The 15,394-nt window shown below is 40.1% G+C and overlaps 1 protein-coding gene across 3 annotated transcripts in view; it reads left to right on the plus strand.

Moving 5' to 3' along the window:
• The window catches only part of ncanb (neurocan b), a 125,139-nt gene that overhangs the window by 20,222 nt on the left and 89,523 nt on the right, over nt 1–15,394 (plus strand). For all 3 annotated transcript variants that reach the window (XM_053683363.1, XM_017477320.3, XM_017477319.3), the window contains exon 2: nt 12,382–12,455. In XM_053683363.1, the coding sequence (XP_053539338.1) occupies nt 12,383–12,455 (73 nt within the window). In that variant the 5' untranslated portion in view covers nt 12,382. The remainder of the gene's footprint in view (nt 1–12,381; nt 12,456–15,394) is intronic.

Here is a 15,394-nt window from a genome sequence, read left to right on the forward strand (position 1 = left end):
GTAACATGCTTTTACGGTAATGCGATACACCTTAATGCGACTGTAGTGTGAGTTACTTTCGAATCCCACCATCTGCTGCACCACACACATTTGCCAAAGATTGATTTTGCTGTTGGTGGAATTTTTACGAGGCGGATTAATGAACATGAACAGAGCAGCACACTGGAGCTGTTACTTGGCAGCAAAGCTACTAAATACAGTTGGATCTATAAGCATTTGGACAGTATACACTCTCTATACACTACCACAATGCATTTGAACCAATGGAAATGAAGCACTCAAGATGTGATTGAAGTGTAGCCTTTCAGATTAATTCAAGGGGTTTAGCAAAGACAATGCATTTACAGTTTAGGAATTACAGCCATTTTTTTACATGGGCTCTTCATATTCACAGGCTCAAAAGTAATTGGACAAACTACAGTAACAATAATAAATATAAGAATTATTTGATAATTTTAGTGAGTGACTGACTGAAGTCTGGAACCCATGGACATCTCCCTTGAGATGCTTTGCCAGGCCTTTACTGCAGCTGCATTTATGGGTCTTTCTGCCTTCAGTTTTGTATTCAGTAAGTGAAAAGCACGCTCAGTTGAGTTGAGGTCAGGTGACTAACTCAGCCATTTAAGAACACACATTTATTTTCTCTTTGCTTTAAGAAACTCTTGGGGTGTTTTTGCAGTATGTTTTGGGTCATTATCCATCTGTGCTGTGAAGCACCGTCCTGTCAGTTTTGCAGCATTTGACTGAATCTGAGCAGAAAGTATTGCTCTATACACTTCAGAATTCATCCTGCTACTTCTATCAGCAGTCACATCATCAATAAACACCAGTGAGCCAGTTCCATTAGCAGCCACATGCCCATGCTCTAACACTTCCTCCACTATGATTGACAGATGATGTGGCATACCTTGGATCATGAGCCTTTCCTTTCCTTCTCCATACTCTTCTCTTCCCATCATTCTGGTACAAGTTAATGTTGGTTTCATCTATCAGAGAATCTTGTTCCAGAACTGGGCAGGCTTTTATTTTATTATTATTATTATTATTTTTTAAAGATGTTTTTTAGTCTAGTTGAATCTGGCTTTTCTGTTCTTAAGTTATTACCAGTGGTTTGCATCTGGAGGTAAAACCCTCAGTATTTACATATTTACAAGGTGTCTCTTGACTTTAGACTTTGACAATGATTCGTCTACCTTCTCGAGAGTGTTCTTGACTTGGCTAGATGTTGTGAAGGTCTTTTTCTTTCTTGAACATCCACTTTTTGTCTTCTGCGGTCTTCTGAAAATTAAAAGCTGAACGTCTACATTTCAGTCACATCTTGATTGTTTCATTTCAAATCCATTGTGGTGGTGTACAGAGGCAAAATTCTGAAAATTATGTCGCTGTCCAAATACGTATGGACCCTACTCACTGTGAATTGTCCACCCCTGGGTCAGCCCCACAGTTATAAACAAGACTTAAAACATGGTTGGTATGAAAGAAATATTTTTAATAAGGATTATAAGGACAATGAAATGCTTGGAAAGGATTAGCTGGTTTTCTATAGATTGTGTAAAAAGGAGAAGATGATGCTTTGTTATGCCTCTAATTTGGCTTCACGTAAAACCACAAGAGACGTAAATGTAAACAAATAGCATACATCAGCATTTTAACTGAAGCACCAAATCAGTGCTGCACCAGAGTTCCATTATATATGTGTCAAAGAAACAGTGTGATCCTTGTTTAATAATTCATCCCTCCCATCCATTCCATCTTTTTTCCCACGTCTCTCTATTTCTTGTTCTTGCTACTCACTAACCTTCATTTGTTCTTCTCTCACGTACTCACTTTGGAAACCACCTCTAAAGTATCACCACCAACACTCTGCTGGTATCATGTAGAAAAAGAGGGAGCTGGAAACCTCAGACTGTGATGCCTCCTTAAATTCTCTAAGTTTGATTATTTAATAAACACATATACATTCCTGCAGATGCCTCAGACTGTCAGACACCTCCTGAAGAAACTACAGTATGCTGTCTAAACCTCCTTTTTGGAAATTGCTATTACATCTGGATGAAATCATCTCTCGAATGCTTATTCTCTGAGGTTTTTTTTGTGCAGTATTTTAAGCTGAATATGTTTGTGTTTTCTCTTGTTTCTTTTCTAATCTGATTTCCTGGTTGTCTGTATCAGTCTGGCTGACTGCTTGATTGATTGATTGATTGAATGGTTCGACTGCTACACATCATATCGTAGAATTGCTAACAGAAATAGTGATGTCTACATGATTAAATTAGGGCATGACAAGTACAGTATGACAGGCCAGTGTGTTCAATCCACCTTGGGTATCACTTTCCTATTAGTCAAGTCTTATATTTATGTTAAAATTGTTTCATGGTTGCTTTCTGATGTCAAATTTGGTTTTGCCTGTTTGTCAGAAATGGGTTTGAAAATCTGTCTGCACCAAGAAAGGCAAAAATAAATAAATAAAAATCACATAATGTCATTCATCAAAAGCAGAACTTGTCACAGTAGCTTCATCCGTACCCATCTCTGACAGTCTGCGGGTGTTTGGGTGTGTGTTTAGGATATGTTAGAAGGGAACCCCATTGTGTTTTCGATGGGTTGTGATATCCACTTGTAATTCTGATGCAAGGCAATGTTTTAGGACAGATTGTCTATGTGTGCTGTGCATGTGTGCTTGTGGTTTGAAGGGATCGACATCTGTAGAGGCAGCATATGCTTCACACCTCACAATGTGGATAATAGTTGAGGGATAATTGAGCAAGCTCTGTTTTCATAGAGGGATCAGATGCAGTGGACTGGGACTGAGCACCAGAGGCTGGTCTGACATCTGGTCTGAGACGTTAGCACATTTGCATATTTTTCTATGGTCAGACACACATACACACACACACACACACTCCCAAATGGCATCTACTTTTGCTTTATCTCTGTCAGTTTGCATAATACATTGCTTCAGTATGACACACCTTGGCAATCGTATACTAGAAAAAGAATTCATAAGAGGCAAAGAGCAGGGAGCCGTATTATAACATGGCTGTTGGCAGAACACTGCTTCTCTCCTGCCCAGCCTGGTGCGGACTCAAGAATTATTTTCTGTCTCTTCCCACCTGTTTCCCTTCGTTTTCCAGGACAAGCCCCAGCACTGGGACAGAGAACCCATCTAACAGAACTTTCCTTAATGAGACACAGAAAGGGCTGCAAGCCAAAGCCATATTCCTGTTTGTTAAGGTTTAGCTAGCCATTACCTAGGGTCCATCTAGATCCTGTGCTTTATTTTTTCTTAATCCCCGAAGCAGTGCTGACAATTTAATGCTGACTTGGCAGTACCATTAGTCTATTTTCATGAAATCAGTCCTGGTTTTATTTTAGACACAAGAGCAGATTCTCAAGCACAGTGTACATTAACCGATCAGGTCTGGCAGAACAGTTCAGAAATACAGCCACTTCGGTGCCCATACATGTAGGCCACAGTGCAGAGATAGCAGGCTGGTAACTTTGATTAAGTGTGGCGGGGGTCTTAACAGTTCCCAGTCAGCAGAGGTTAGATTTATTCTCTGCCAGGATTGTTCATTTGCCGAGAGGCTAGAGCAGCCAAGGGAGGGAGGGCTGCATGAAATATAGCACATCGAGGCTGCAGAGACCAGGCAAAATAATTAAGTGATGACACGGTGTCCAGGCCCCCCGGACAAAAGCCAGCACTCATGTTCTTGTAATTTGCCCTGACACTGTTTATGAATATGGTTTTCATTTTGTTCTGCTTCTGAACTGAGCTTACTTGCAACTCCTGCAGTTTCCCAGTGGGCTTTTTGTCGTGGTTTTGTGGCAATTTGTGTAGAGGCTGTGTAGAAAGCATTAGGTTTCAAGGCTTTATCATTAATAACCAAGGCAACTGTTATTCAAACAGATTTGATTGCTTCGATTCTCGATTGCAAACTGCTTCGATTCTCCCAAAACTCTCCCAGTCATGTAAATTTGCCACTTTATTAGTGTAACATGTTGGATTGGCACATAAGTAGTCCAGTATTGCTGTTTGAATATTCCTGCAAATCATGGATTTAAAAAAAATTCCCGGGTTGAAAGGAACTTGATACGTCAACGCAGCGAGCTGAAGATTTCCCTGTGCCGCAGCAATCAGGCATGACTGGTGTATTTCTGGTTGCAAATGGAAAGCAGACAGACATTTGGAGTTGTCAGTGGCCTGGCTCACACAGAATAAGCTTTTTGTCACCTCATTTTTCAAAGTGGGGGTCTGTACTTTCACTCACTGAGATGTTGAAGAGAGTTGGTGGATAAAAGCAATATGTTTGAGAGCCTTTAAGAAACAGGCACTTAGTTGTGATTGCCAGGATTTTTTCATTGGCAGGATGGCCCTGTGAATTGGAAAGATAGAGAAGATCGTTTTTTTTCAGCCGATTTCAGCCTTGATAAGATTCTAGGGAGGTCCAGTAGGTGCTGTTTTTCCATCTGTGTCTTGAATGCATTTCACACAATCTACTGTCGTTTGAAGCATGCTGAAAGTGGAAGTGTTACTTTCGTATGTGAAAGCACTTTGAAAACATTTAGTGCTTTGAAGAAAATACACACAGGTGTAAGGACTGGTGTAGTATTTACTCTTGGTTTGGGGCAGACTGAGTTTTGTTTCGCATCAGAATGCATTTGGATTATAGACTAGTGTATGGAAAGTGGCATCTTGGTGTGCATCAGAACAAGCTAAGTTATCACTTGACTAGACTGAACAACGGATTGTTTTGACTACAGCATTGTAGGGGGAGAGAGAGAGTGAGAGATTCATTCTACCTATTAAAAAAGACATTAAAAAGCGAAAAGATACACACAACCTCAGTGCAGAAAAGCACTCATCCCCAGATTCATATCCTGGTCACATCCTGCTCCATTAAAAGCAATCAGAGCCATTCAGCGTGGGGAACGGGCCATGTGAAAATCACTTGCCACTGTAGATGTGAGTGTGAGTGAGCCCCACTTTCAGCAGGGAAATGTTAAAATGTCACACAGCCTCCCTCTACTGTCTACCACCCCCTGCATAATTGCATCATTTTAGACACACTCACACACACAAACTTTATACCAATCCAGCTAACCTGGATATTGATTTCAGGCTAAAGTAGTGCAGTTGTGTAAGGGTAATTACAGCATCATGGATGTGACCTATGAACCATATAGATTGCACTGTGTCTCATTGCTTGTCAGTGCACATGTCTGATCAAAAATAAAATATCCATGTATAATGTATAAATATATAGCAGTTTATGAGTGTTATAGATGTAAGATCACTTGAACAGTGGAGTGCTTAGGGGAGATGACCCGAGAAAACACATCATACTCTATAAAAGTAAAGAAAATTGATAGTATAGTTTTAAAAGTGGTTTTGTTATGTACCACAACCATTTCTCAGTAGATAGCCAGAAAAATGTAGCATTGTGAATTTGTGAATATTTTTTACTCATAGGTATGGCGTGTCTGAAACAGTAGATATGATTCTCCCACGTGGTTAACTATTCTATGAAATGACAATATTTTTCCCTATTGAGTTTGACATTTGCCTAGAATTGCCCAAAATGAATTTTACATTTTGGTCAAACTCTAATGGTAATTATGAGTCTGAATAACGGCAATTCAGCTCCCAGGCTCAGATGGTCAGGGGCCAACAAATTCCCCAGTGTCATTTGTTAAACCATATGGAGGGCTGGAGAAGTTTGGATCTATTTTTAGGGGGTTGGAGTTTGGGGATCTTGGGACCCTCAGTGTATTATCAGAGGGCCTCCAATACTGCTGATTTCAGCATCCAGATAGTCCGTGCCTACAGTGTCATTGGCAATTGTTTTTCAAATTTTTGCTTATGATTCAAATTTTCTTTGCAGGCTGCTTGCTTACTGTGCATGGAGCTCAAAATTATATGGACAAATCTTCCACGGCTGCAGCATCAGTGGAGATTGTATTTGTCATGGCTGTTTAAGATTCAGATCCTCTTGTTGGTTACTTGGTTATTGTAGAAGGATAAATATCATATGTGTATGGATTTGACAGTCTCTGAATCTCTCTCCAAGTGGCTCTTTTGTTTTCTGGCTCCATCTTTTTTCTTTTCTCTCTCACTTTCTGTAATGCTGAGCAGACTCAATGGGTCGTGAGTCATATTGTTGTTTTGTTGGTGGTGCATAAAAAAGCAAGCATTTTTGTATAATGCAGAACTGCAGCCTGCTTATTTGACTCAATCAGGTTTTATGAGTAAGCTTTTAGCAGAGTCTAGCAGTACACATTTTAAAGAAACCTAAGTGTATATTAGCGGTGGAAGAAATGGTGCTCATTTCTCTTGGGAGAGTGGGGTATGTGTGTGTGTGTGTGTGTGTGTGTGTGTGTGTGTGTGTGTGTGTGTGTGAAGTGCTGAGGAGAGGAGTGCCGAAGAGGTGTGTAAATCCCGGCCAGTGGAAATGCCACAGCTGTGCGTGTATGTTGCGTTGACAGGCTGAGAGAGCCTGAGCATGTTTTGTACTGCTCAGTGACAGGACTGCAAATGACTGCTGCAGTGAAATGTTTTACAACATTCTCCCTTCACTTCTCAGCCGGGGAGAAGGGTATGCGTTTTTGCTCTTGAAGGAAGACTAAGGCTGACTTTGATTTTGGATCAGCTGGTGAGGGTCATTGACAGAGCCAAAGCACACAGAGAGACACAATGGGAGGAACACTCTGTGCCAGAGTACATGGAGAGGCAGCAGCCACTTTGTTTCTGATTAAATCTTATCAAAATGTTTGTAAACATGTTGTAATAGATTTTAGATGTCTGTGATATATGCATGTCATGTGTATACATCTGTGCATAACGTTTTAATATATACACTCACCATCCACTTTAATAGGCTCATGTTTGCAGTTATCCAATCAGCCAATCATGTGGCAGCAGCACAATGAATAAAATCATGCAGATACACGTCAAGAGCTTCAGTTAATGTTCACATTAAATGTCAGATTGTGGAAGAAAAAGTGTGATCTCCTGGGATCGACAGTATCTAGAGTTTAAAGAGAATGGTGTGAAAAACAAAAAACACTAAGTGGGTCACACTTCTGTGGGTGGAAACACTTTGTTGATAAGAGAGGTCAGTGGAAAATGGCCAGATTGGTTTGAGCTGCCAGGAGTGATGGAATAAATTATTTAATCACTCTTTACAACCGTGGTGAGTAGAAAAGCATCTTATTAACATGAGCACAGACTCACCCAAACTGGACAGTTGAAGAGTAGAAGAAAAAAAAATCACCTAGTCAGTTTCCAGTCTTCAGCTGTCCAGTTTCAGTGAGTCTGTGCCTATGATAGCCTCAGATTCTTGTTCTTGGCTGACAGAAGTGAAACCTGATATGGTTTTCTGATGTTGTAGCTCATATCACCTCAATGTTTGATGTGCGTTCTGCGATGCTTTTCTGCTCACCACGGTTGTAAAGAGTGATTATATAAGTTAGTACATTCTTCCTGGCAGCTCGAACCAATCTGGCCATTTTCCACTGACCTCTCTGATCAACAAGGTGTTTCAGTCTGCACACTTTCCACTCACAGGATGTTTTTTTTGTTTTTCACACCGTTCTCTAGAGACTGTTGTGTGTGAAATACCCATGAGATCAGCAGTTTCTGAAATACTGAGACCAGCCCATTATGCACCAACAACTAAACCATGGTTAAAGTCACAGAGATGACACTTTTTCTTCATTTTGATGCTTGAACATTACCTGAAGCACTTGACCTGTGTCTGCACGAGTTTATGCATTGTCCTTCTGCCACATGATTGGTTGACTGGATAACTGCATAAATGAGCAGGTGTACAGGTGTTCCTATTAAAGTGGACAGTGAGTGTATATTGTATTTCTGTCTGCCTGTCTGCTAAAGGGCTCCCAGTCACTCATTTGTCACCTGCTTGTGAAGGCCAGCGAAAACAGCATGAGTCCAACTCATAGATACAATTAAGAGATAGAGCCTGAGTTCCCCCAGCTGAGACAGGCAAAGATGGAAGATAGGGGCACGACAGTGCGCCGGCTGCAGAAAGGAAAGGGAAAAAGAGAGATGCTGATGGGAGAAGTGAGACAGGGGCGACAAGAGAGAGGGATGAAGACAGCCAGTAGGAGGAAAAGTGACACCACCCTGTTTGTACACAGCACTCAGTGAAAAGGTGTAAGTCATGTTACTGAGAGAGGAGAATCTGATTTTAGGCAAATGCCTTATCCTTATTCCATATCGCCAGTTTTCTTTTGTTTGACTGAAAGTAGATTTTCGATGATATGTAGCTCATCATTTAAAGCCACATTAAACTAAACACTAAAAAGTGATGTATCAGTCTAGCTCACTTTTGATGTTAGAGCTTTGTGCTTCCTCCGGTATCCGATACTGACATCCTCACAGTGATCGAGCTGACTCTTTGAAAACTTGATGGCTTGATGAAACGTGATGATATGATTTGGAACAAGTTGTGTCCTATGGTTATTCTGTGCCTATTCTATTGCCTAATGACGTTTTGTATAGTCTTCATATCAAGCAATATCTGAGCTATAAAATCTATGATCTTAACAGCAAACTTGGAGAGAATTTAAAAGCCTCATACTTTTAGGAAAAAGTGTCCTACTATGCCTTTCCTTGTCACTGGTATCTTTAGTGTGTACCTTTCACTTAAGTATAGTGTACATCATGGACATCACTAGAGATTTATGAATGAGGGGGTTAAGCCTCTTTTTTAGGGGAATCTGGGCATCCCCCCCCAAAAAAAAAAAAAAAAAGAAAAACACATCGTTCTAGTCATGCATATTTTAGAGTAACAATGGGTGTAAAATCTATAGAAATAAGTTTATTTTTGGTCAATTTATACCTGTCTCATAATTTGTGTTAGAGTCTGATCTAATATGACTTATTTAAATTATATCCAAATAAAGAAATTAAAGTCCACTTTGTCCCCATCCATCCATCACCACCAAAAGGCAAAAATGGCTGTACTATGTAGCCAGAATACTTTTTGAATTTTATTTAGAGCGTGCGTGAGTGAGTGAGTGAGATGGCAGTCAACGTTACATTACTGCACATTGTCTTTGTTAATTACATTAACTACGTTTACATGGGCAGTTATAATCGAGCTACTGTGTAATCAAATGACAGATACGGTTTGGTGCAATCCTTTGTGTTGCGCATCACCTCTTGTAATGATCTGGGAGTATTTCCCTTTAATACCAGGAGGGGCCCGTGACCGCGTCATTCTGTGCTCTCGCTGCCCGTGTGTGAGTCTGCAGCACGAGAGTGATTGAGCAGCCGAACTGTAACCGTGATAATGCTCAGCATAATTAATAAAACCAACATAAAATGTTTAAACAGTAAACTGTGTCGTGTGTGGCTCACTCCCGCAGGTCCTAGTGGCCGCCCAGGAACAGGCTTAAGAGGCGATGGAATCGAACCATTGATAAAAAAAGAAATCAAAAAGAAAATATATTGGCTGATTTATTGATTTGCTTTGGGGGGGGGGGGGGGGGGGGGGTGCTAATGAATATTTTGTGGGGGCAAAGCCCCCCTCCACCCCTTTAAGCAAATCAATAAATCAGCCAATATATTTTCTTTCTGTACATTTAAAAGTGATTTAAGGTACATAAAAGGAAACATAGTGCCAAAGAAAGATACACTTTTATTGCATTTAATTCTAATAGCGTACATACAGTATTTGATGGGACACCAGCATCACAGGGTACCATTCACACACACACATTCACACCTAGGGGCAATTTAGCACATACAATCCACCTACCTGCATTTTTGGAACAGTGGGAGGAAACCATAGAACCCAGAGGAAAACCCACATGAACATGGAAAGATGAGAATATCCGAACAGGGAGTAACTCAAGCTGGAACCCTGGAGCTGTGAGGCAGCAATGTTATCCACTGTGCCAGAATGACACTGTCAGGATTTCCCTGGAGCACGCAGCATGCTCTGAAGCCCGAGGCGCAGCAGCGCGCACTTCCGGGTTCAGGGACGTTGACTCTGTTTAACGTCTTACACGTGTATTTGTTATGTTTTATATCCTGTCTCCACCCCTGATATGTTATTGGATGTCTCCCTCACGTGTTCTCATTAATCATAGCTGTTTTGTGTTTCACCCCGATTAAGTTTGTTGCTTAAACCCCTCGTGTTTCTATGTTCAGCGCGAAGTATTACGTGTTTATCGTATGCCAAGCCGTGCGTTCCTCGTTCTGTATTTTCATGGTTTTTGATCCAGTTCTCTTCCTCGTTGTTCTGTTCCTGTTGCTAGTTCAACCTGTTTTGACCATACCAGTGTTTCACGTTTTGGATTTGTTTTCCTATCTCCTTTTAATAAAACCCTTACCTGCACTTGCATCCATCCTGATACTCATTACGTGACAGACACCCCATACATGTTAATCGTTTATTATAATTAAAATATGCTGACGCACTGTTGTATAGATATGCCCTTGAATGGTTTAATCTTAGTTTGTCCTTGTGCTTGTTTTTGCTGGTGTAACTTACACCAGCTATCTGTGGCCAATCTTTCAGCGTACAGCTCTGGTTTTGCCCTTGGCCACAGTTTGTCGAACCCACTGCATCTATTATTCACTGAGAGGCTTTTTGTCTCTGTGCACATGGCGCTTGCAATATACGCCAAAGCCCTCGTCAGTGTGGAATGGAGTTGTCAGGCATTTGTCTGCCTTTGGCCTCTCAAATAAAGGGAATAGAAAGCCCTGCTTGAGTGGTTAAAATGAAAACCTATTGTTTGGCCAGTGTCTTTATTCTGTTTCATCCAGAAAGGAAGATTGGTCTAGTCTGACGTTTCAGTAGAAACGTCTCCGTATGGACCTTTTTCCCTTTGGGTGTTCATTTTTACCCTGTCACTGTAGATATTTAAAGAGTTCTGTTAAAATGTCAAGACATGGCATACCCAACAATTGCCATAGGAACAAAGGTATTCATCATGATCAATTTGCTGACTATATTTGCTCCCTTATTGGCTTTTGGTGGGTATGTGCAAATATTTGATACCTGATGGAGCGGTTGGGAAACAGACAAAATTAGCATTTTATTCCGTGGGAGTCACGATCTGATTATAACCATGAACCTATAAAATCTCTTACTCTTTAGGAAATGGTTTTCACAATAACCACTTAATCTTTTACGTGGTTTTAATCTATAACCAGTCTGCGTGTATGCATATCTGTCACCCTTCCCTTATCTCTGTCTGTCATTTTCACTTCTCATTCATAAAGCGTTATTGCCATGACTGTAATGATACAGTATTGAATGTAACAGAAAAGTAGCATGTGGCAAAGTAATACTATTAATGAGTAATAGTAATAGTAATAGTAAACCAGTATTAGAGTAATAATGAAAGAAAAAGAAAAAAGCACAAGCTACTAAACCAAGAGAATCATACTAAATAGTCAAACAGAACCTCTGAGTGTACAATTTCTACTTGGATATGCTAAAGTGATAAAACATATTGAATTTGTTCAGCTTCTTCTCTGAGACACTAAAAACAGGGAACACATTAGTAATTTTTTTTTTCAAATAGTTTAAAGACTTTGTCTCTAATGGAATAATATTTGGTGCAGTAAGAGGAGAGAGTGTGTTTCATCTTCTGCCTGTAATAACTGACAGTGCCTACACAGCCTGTCCTCTGTCAGCCTTCAGCATCTGTGGTGTCGTCTTTTCTCCACTTCCAGGTCATTTTATGTTACTTTTTTTTCTTAAATTTATCTAATGGTTAAAAAAGTTTTAGTTTAGTTTGATATTTATTTGATGTGGTAAGTTATTTCATTTTTCTAAATATGGTTGTATTTGAGGGTGAGAAAATGCCATGTTTGCTTAGCGTTTCTGGAGGAGGAGGAAGATTTCAGGTCTGTGTGATCAGTGAGATATTGGCGAGTAGATACACGAGAGTCGTTTGACCAGACGAGTTTCATACTTCATTGAAAGTGGGGCAGTCTGATTGAGTGAGTGCCAATATTTTATTGCTCTTTTTTTGTATTTTGATTTGTAGGTGATAGGTTCAGCTCTGTCCTGTGTGTGATATTGCAGGGATTTTGGGGAATATTTTTGCAAATTTGAATTGTACTAATTCAACTCAACCATTCCAGATCCTGATGTAAATTTGTTGCCCGAATTTTACATCCATATAAGAGAATTGGTTTATTATTTCATGAAACACTTTTATCCAGATTTGAATTTGAATAATATTTATATATTTTTTTAGAATCTTGCTCTGATGGTGTATAAAGCTCTTCTGCCCTTCTCAAAGAGATTTTACAGCCAGACAAAAACTCCAAAATGACCTGAGCTTACTAATGTGTATCTCTCTTTCTCTTGCTCCCTCTCCCTCTCTTTCTCTCAGGATGTTGATGGAGTGTCGTGTGTCTGGGATTCAGTCTCTCTTGACTGTGTTTCTGCTCCTCTCGCTGGAACACGGTGAGTTCTTGTCCTGCTCGGTTAGCCCCCCGGTTCTTTCACACTGTTATTTTTATGCCAGAGTTTGTTTGTGTCGGATTGAATTTCAGCAGAGTTGTGTAGGAGTCTGTCCGATCCTTACTCCACCATCAAGGCTGTATATTATCTCATCTTCAGGATGATATGCCCACACTGTGTATTAGGCCATGCTGTAACCTGGCACAGCACTGTTTTCCCCTTCCTGCTGTAGAAGTTTTACTTCCTTTTACTGTCCTTTTATCCCATAATAATTACTGTAGCCCTTTAGGAGGTAGGATGAAGACAAATTTCCCAGGGCTGCCTCCGTGGGCCCTCGGCCAGTAAATAGAGAGTGCATGAGGAACACTTTCATCTGTGAAAGCCTCATTTCTCGGCACTGCCACCTAAAGACTTATCATCAGTCACTGTAATGCCTATAGCTAACTGTCTCAACTCATCTGTGTCCTTGTAAGTGCGCTCACCTAGCAGAGAAAGAGAGAGAGAGAGAGAGAGACTGGGTCAAAACCATGATAAACAATAAGAAAAAGCAAGAACCAAGCTCTATAGCACTAACTCTGTATATAGCACACAGTATTCTACCACAGACACACTGGATTAAAGGTAATGTTAATACCAGCATGGAAGGACATGACTAAGGCATATCTATACATCTTTCTGTCTGCATTAGGGGTATAACACAATGTCATAATCTTTATCTGTGTCTGATCAGTGCTCCAAATATCTGTACCTGTATCTGTATTTGGATTTTAATCCAAAGTGGGTGTGGCATAACACTGGAAAATAAACACAGAGTTAGAAACGCTAGGACTGTCAGCATGCTCTATGACCATTTTTTTTTTTAACCGAAAACTGTTGACATACATTTGGGGGTGACGTCATTCTGTCCCCTGAGCAAATCAAGTAGTTTACAAACTGTCATTAGAAACACGAACAGTGCAGTGGGTTGAAGGTAATAGCAAAAAAGCTAATTAATTTCACAGTGATGAATCAGTGGTCTGTGGATAAAGCAACCAGTTTTTGGTAATTACAATAAACTTACTGTGAGCAGAATAAATATGTAAAAGCAATATGTTCTAAAAGCAACAAATTCAACTTGTGAACTCCTCCATGGTTGTTGTTATTTTTAGACTCTAAATCATGGGTAAATCCCCACATCTGTTCGTGTAATTGTTTGGTGGAAACTCATTCTTAAAAAAATTTACTGATTCCAAAAGTGTGCTGCAGGGTCAGAGGACAGTCAAGCTCACATGCTAAGAGCTGGGAGAAAATGCCTCTTTTACCATCCCGAACTATCTGTCTATCTGCTGCCATCTGTAGCCATTGGGCAGGCTGTATGGTGGGATGAACAGGGGAATCTGGTAAGGGCCTGAACAGGACCTTCTCAGGAATCCTGTCTTAGCCAGGTTTCATGTACAGCCTGTTACATTTACATTTACATGTATTCATTTAGCAGACGCTTTTATCCAAAGTGACTTAAAAATTAGGAAATACAAGCAAAGCAATATATCAAGCGGAGAACAATACAAGTAGTGCTACCATACAAGATTTATAATTGAGTTCTAGAGAAGAAAAGTGTCCAGAGTAGAGGTGTAAGAGTCAGAGTAAGTTTAAAAAAAAATCTTTTAATATCAATAATGTGGGGTTGGTATTTTTGTGGGTTAGTTAAATGCTCACAGAAGAGGTGGGTCTTTAGCTGTTTTTTGAAAACACTGGAAGTGTTGGTTGAAGTGTGAACATTCCTGAAGTTTAAAAAATATAATAAATTCAGTTCTGCTTCTATGTACCATCCTGTACTCATCTAGGCTCACCACAGGATGCCTGCAGTGTAAGTAAGTCCTTTCAGTCATGCCTAGTTTCCAGATACTCCTGAAGCTGTGCCACTGTCTCATGTCCCTTCCACTATGCAGGAATGATTATGGAAATGGATGACAGGAGACTTTGGGAAGATGGTGGAGATGAAGGGTGGGGGTGTCAAGAGCTATGTTATTTTGATGGGCAAAAAAAGCAGGCAGAAAAAAAGCAGCCCTTGTGCCAGGTCTGATAAATGTGCTATTACCTAATGCAGGGGAGGAAATTAGTCATGAATGCAGCCTCGGAGTGTTCATGAGCGTGTGAGAGTAAAGCAGAGGTGGCTCAATGCGACTTCACGTAATATTGATGGAGTCTGTGGTTCGGGTGGGTTACAGAAGTATTTTACAACAGAGCCCTGACTAGGGAATCAAAAATAGATAGAAGACAATTAATGGTCGATTAAAACACAATCAGAATGTATCGTTTTTAAAAACAATCGTGTAATTTAGTATTATAATATGAAGCTTTCACTTCCCGTCCTCACACCCTTATAATTTTCCTCCCAGCCATACATACCTCTGTTGCCATGGTAATGATTAAGGGATATGTAAAAAGGGGGCTTACATCTGCTCCGTTTCTGGGTATGAGGTCTATTGTGTTAAAGGCTTTTGTCTTCCTTTTTTATAATAAAAAGTCATGTGTTTAGCAGGCTGCAAAATGTCTGCTAATCATAATGTTGATGTTGCAGCAAGCAGCTGGGACAGTAAACATGTTTTCCAATAATGATCTCTTTCAAAAAGAATAGCTTATTAATTCAAAAGTCTCAACTGACAATAATAATAATAATTATAATTATGATAATAATAAAAGTAAACATCAGCAAGCAAATGCTAGTTTAAAAAAGTATGTCTTGAGTTGACATATTTAAAATATGTCAAAGGTCTGAGCTTCCCTAAGTTTGAGAGGAAGAGCGTTCCAAAGAGAAGGAGCAGAGACAGAAAAAGCCCTGTCATGCATAGATTTTAAGTGGGTTTGTGGAACAGTCAACAAATTAGACTGTGAGGAGCGCAGTCTGCTATTTGAGGTGTAAGGGATTAACAAAGAAGATCAGTACTGAGGAGCCAAGCCAT

Source organism: Ictalurus punctatus, chromosome 10, assembly GCF_001660625.3.
Source record: "Ictalurus punctatus breed USDA103 chromosome 10, Coco_2.0, whole genome shotgun sequence".
Lineage (NCBI taxonomy): Eukaryota > Metazoa > Chordata > Actinopteri > Siluriformes > Ictaluridae > Ictalurus > Ictalurus punctatus.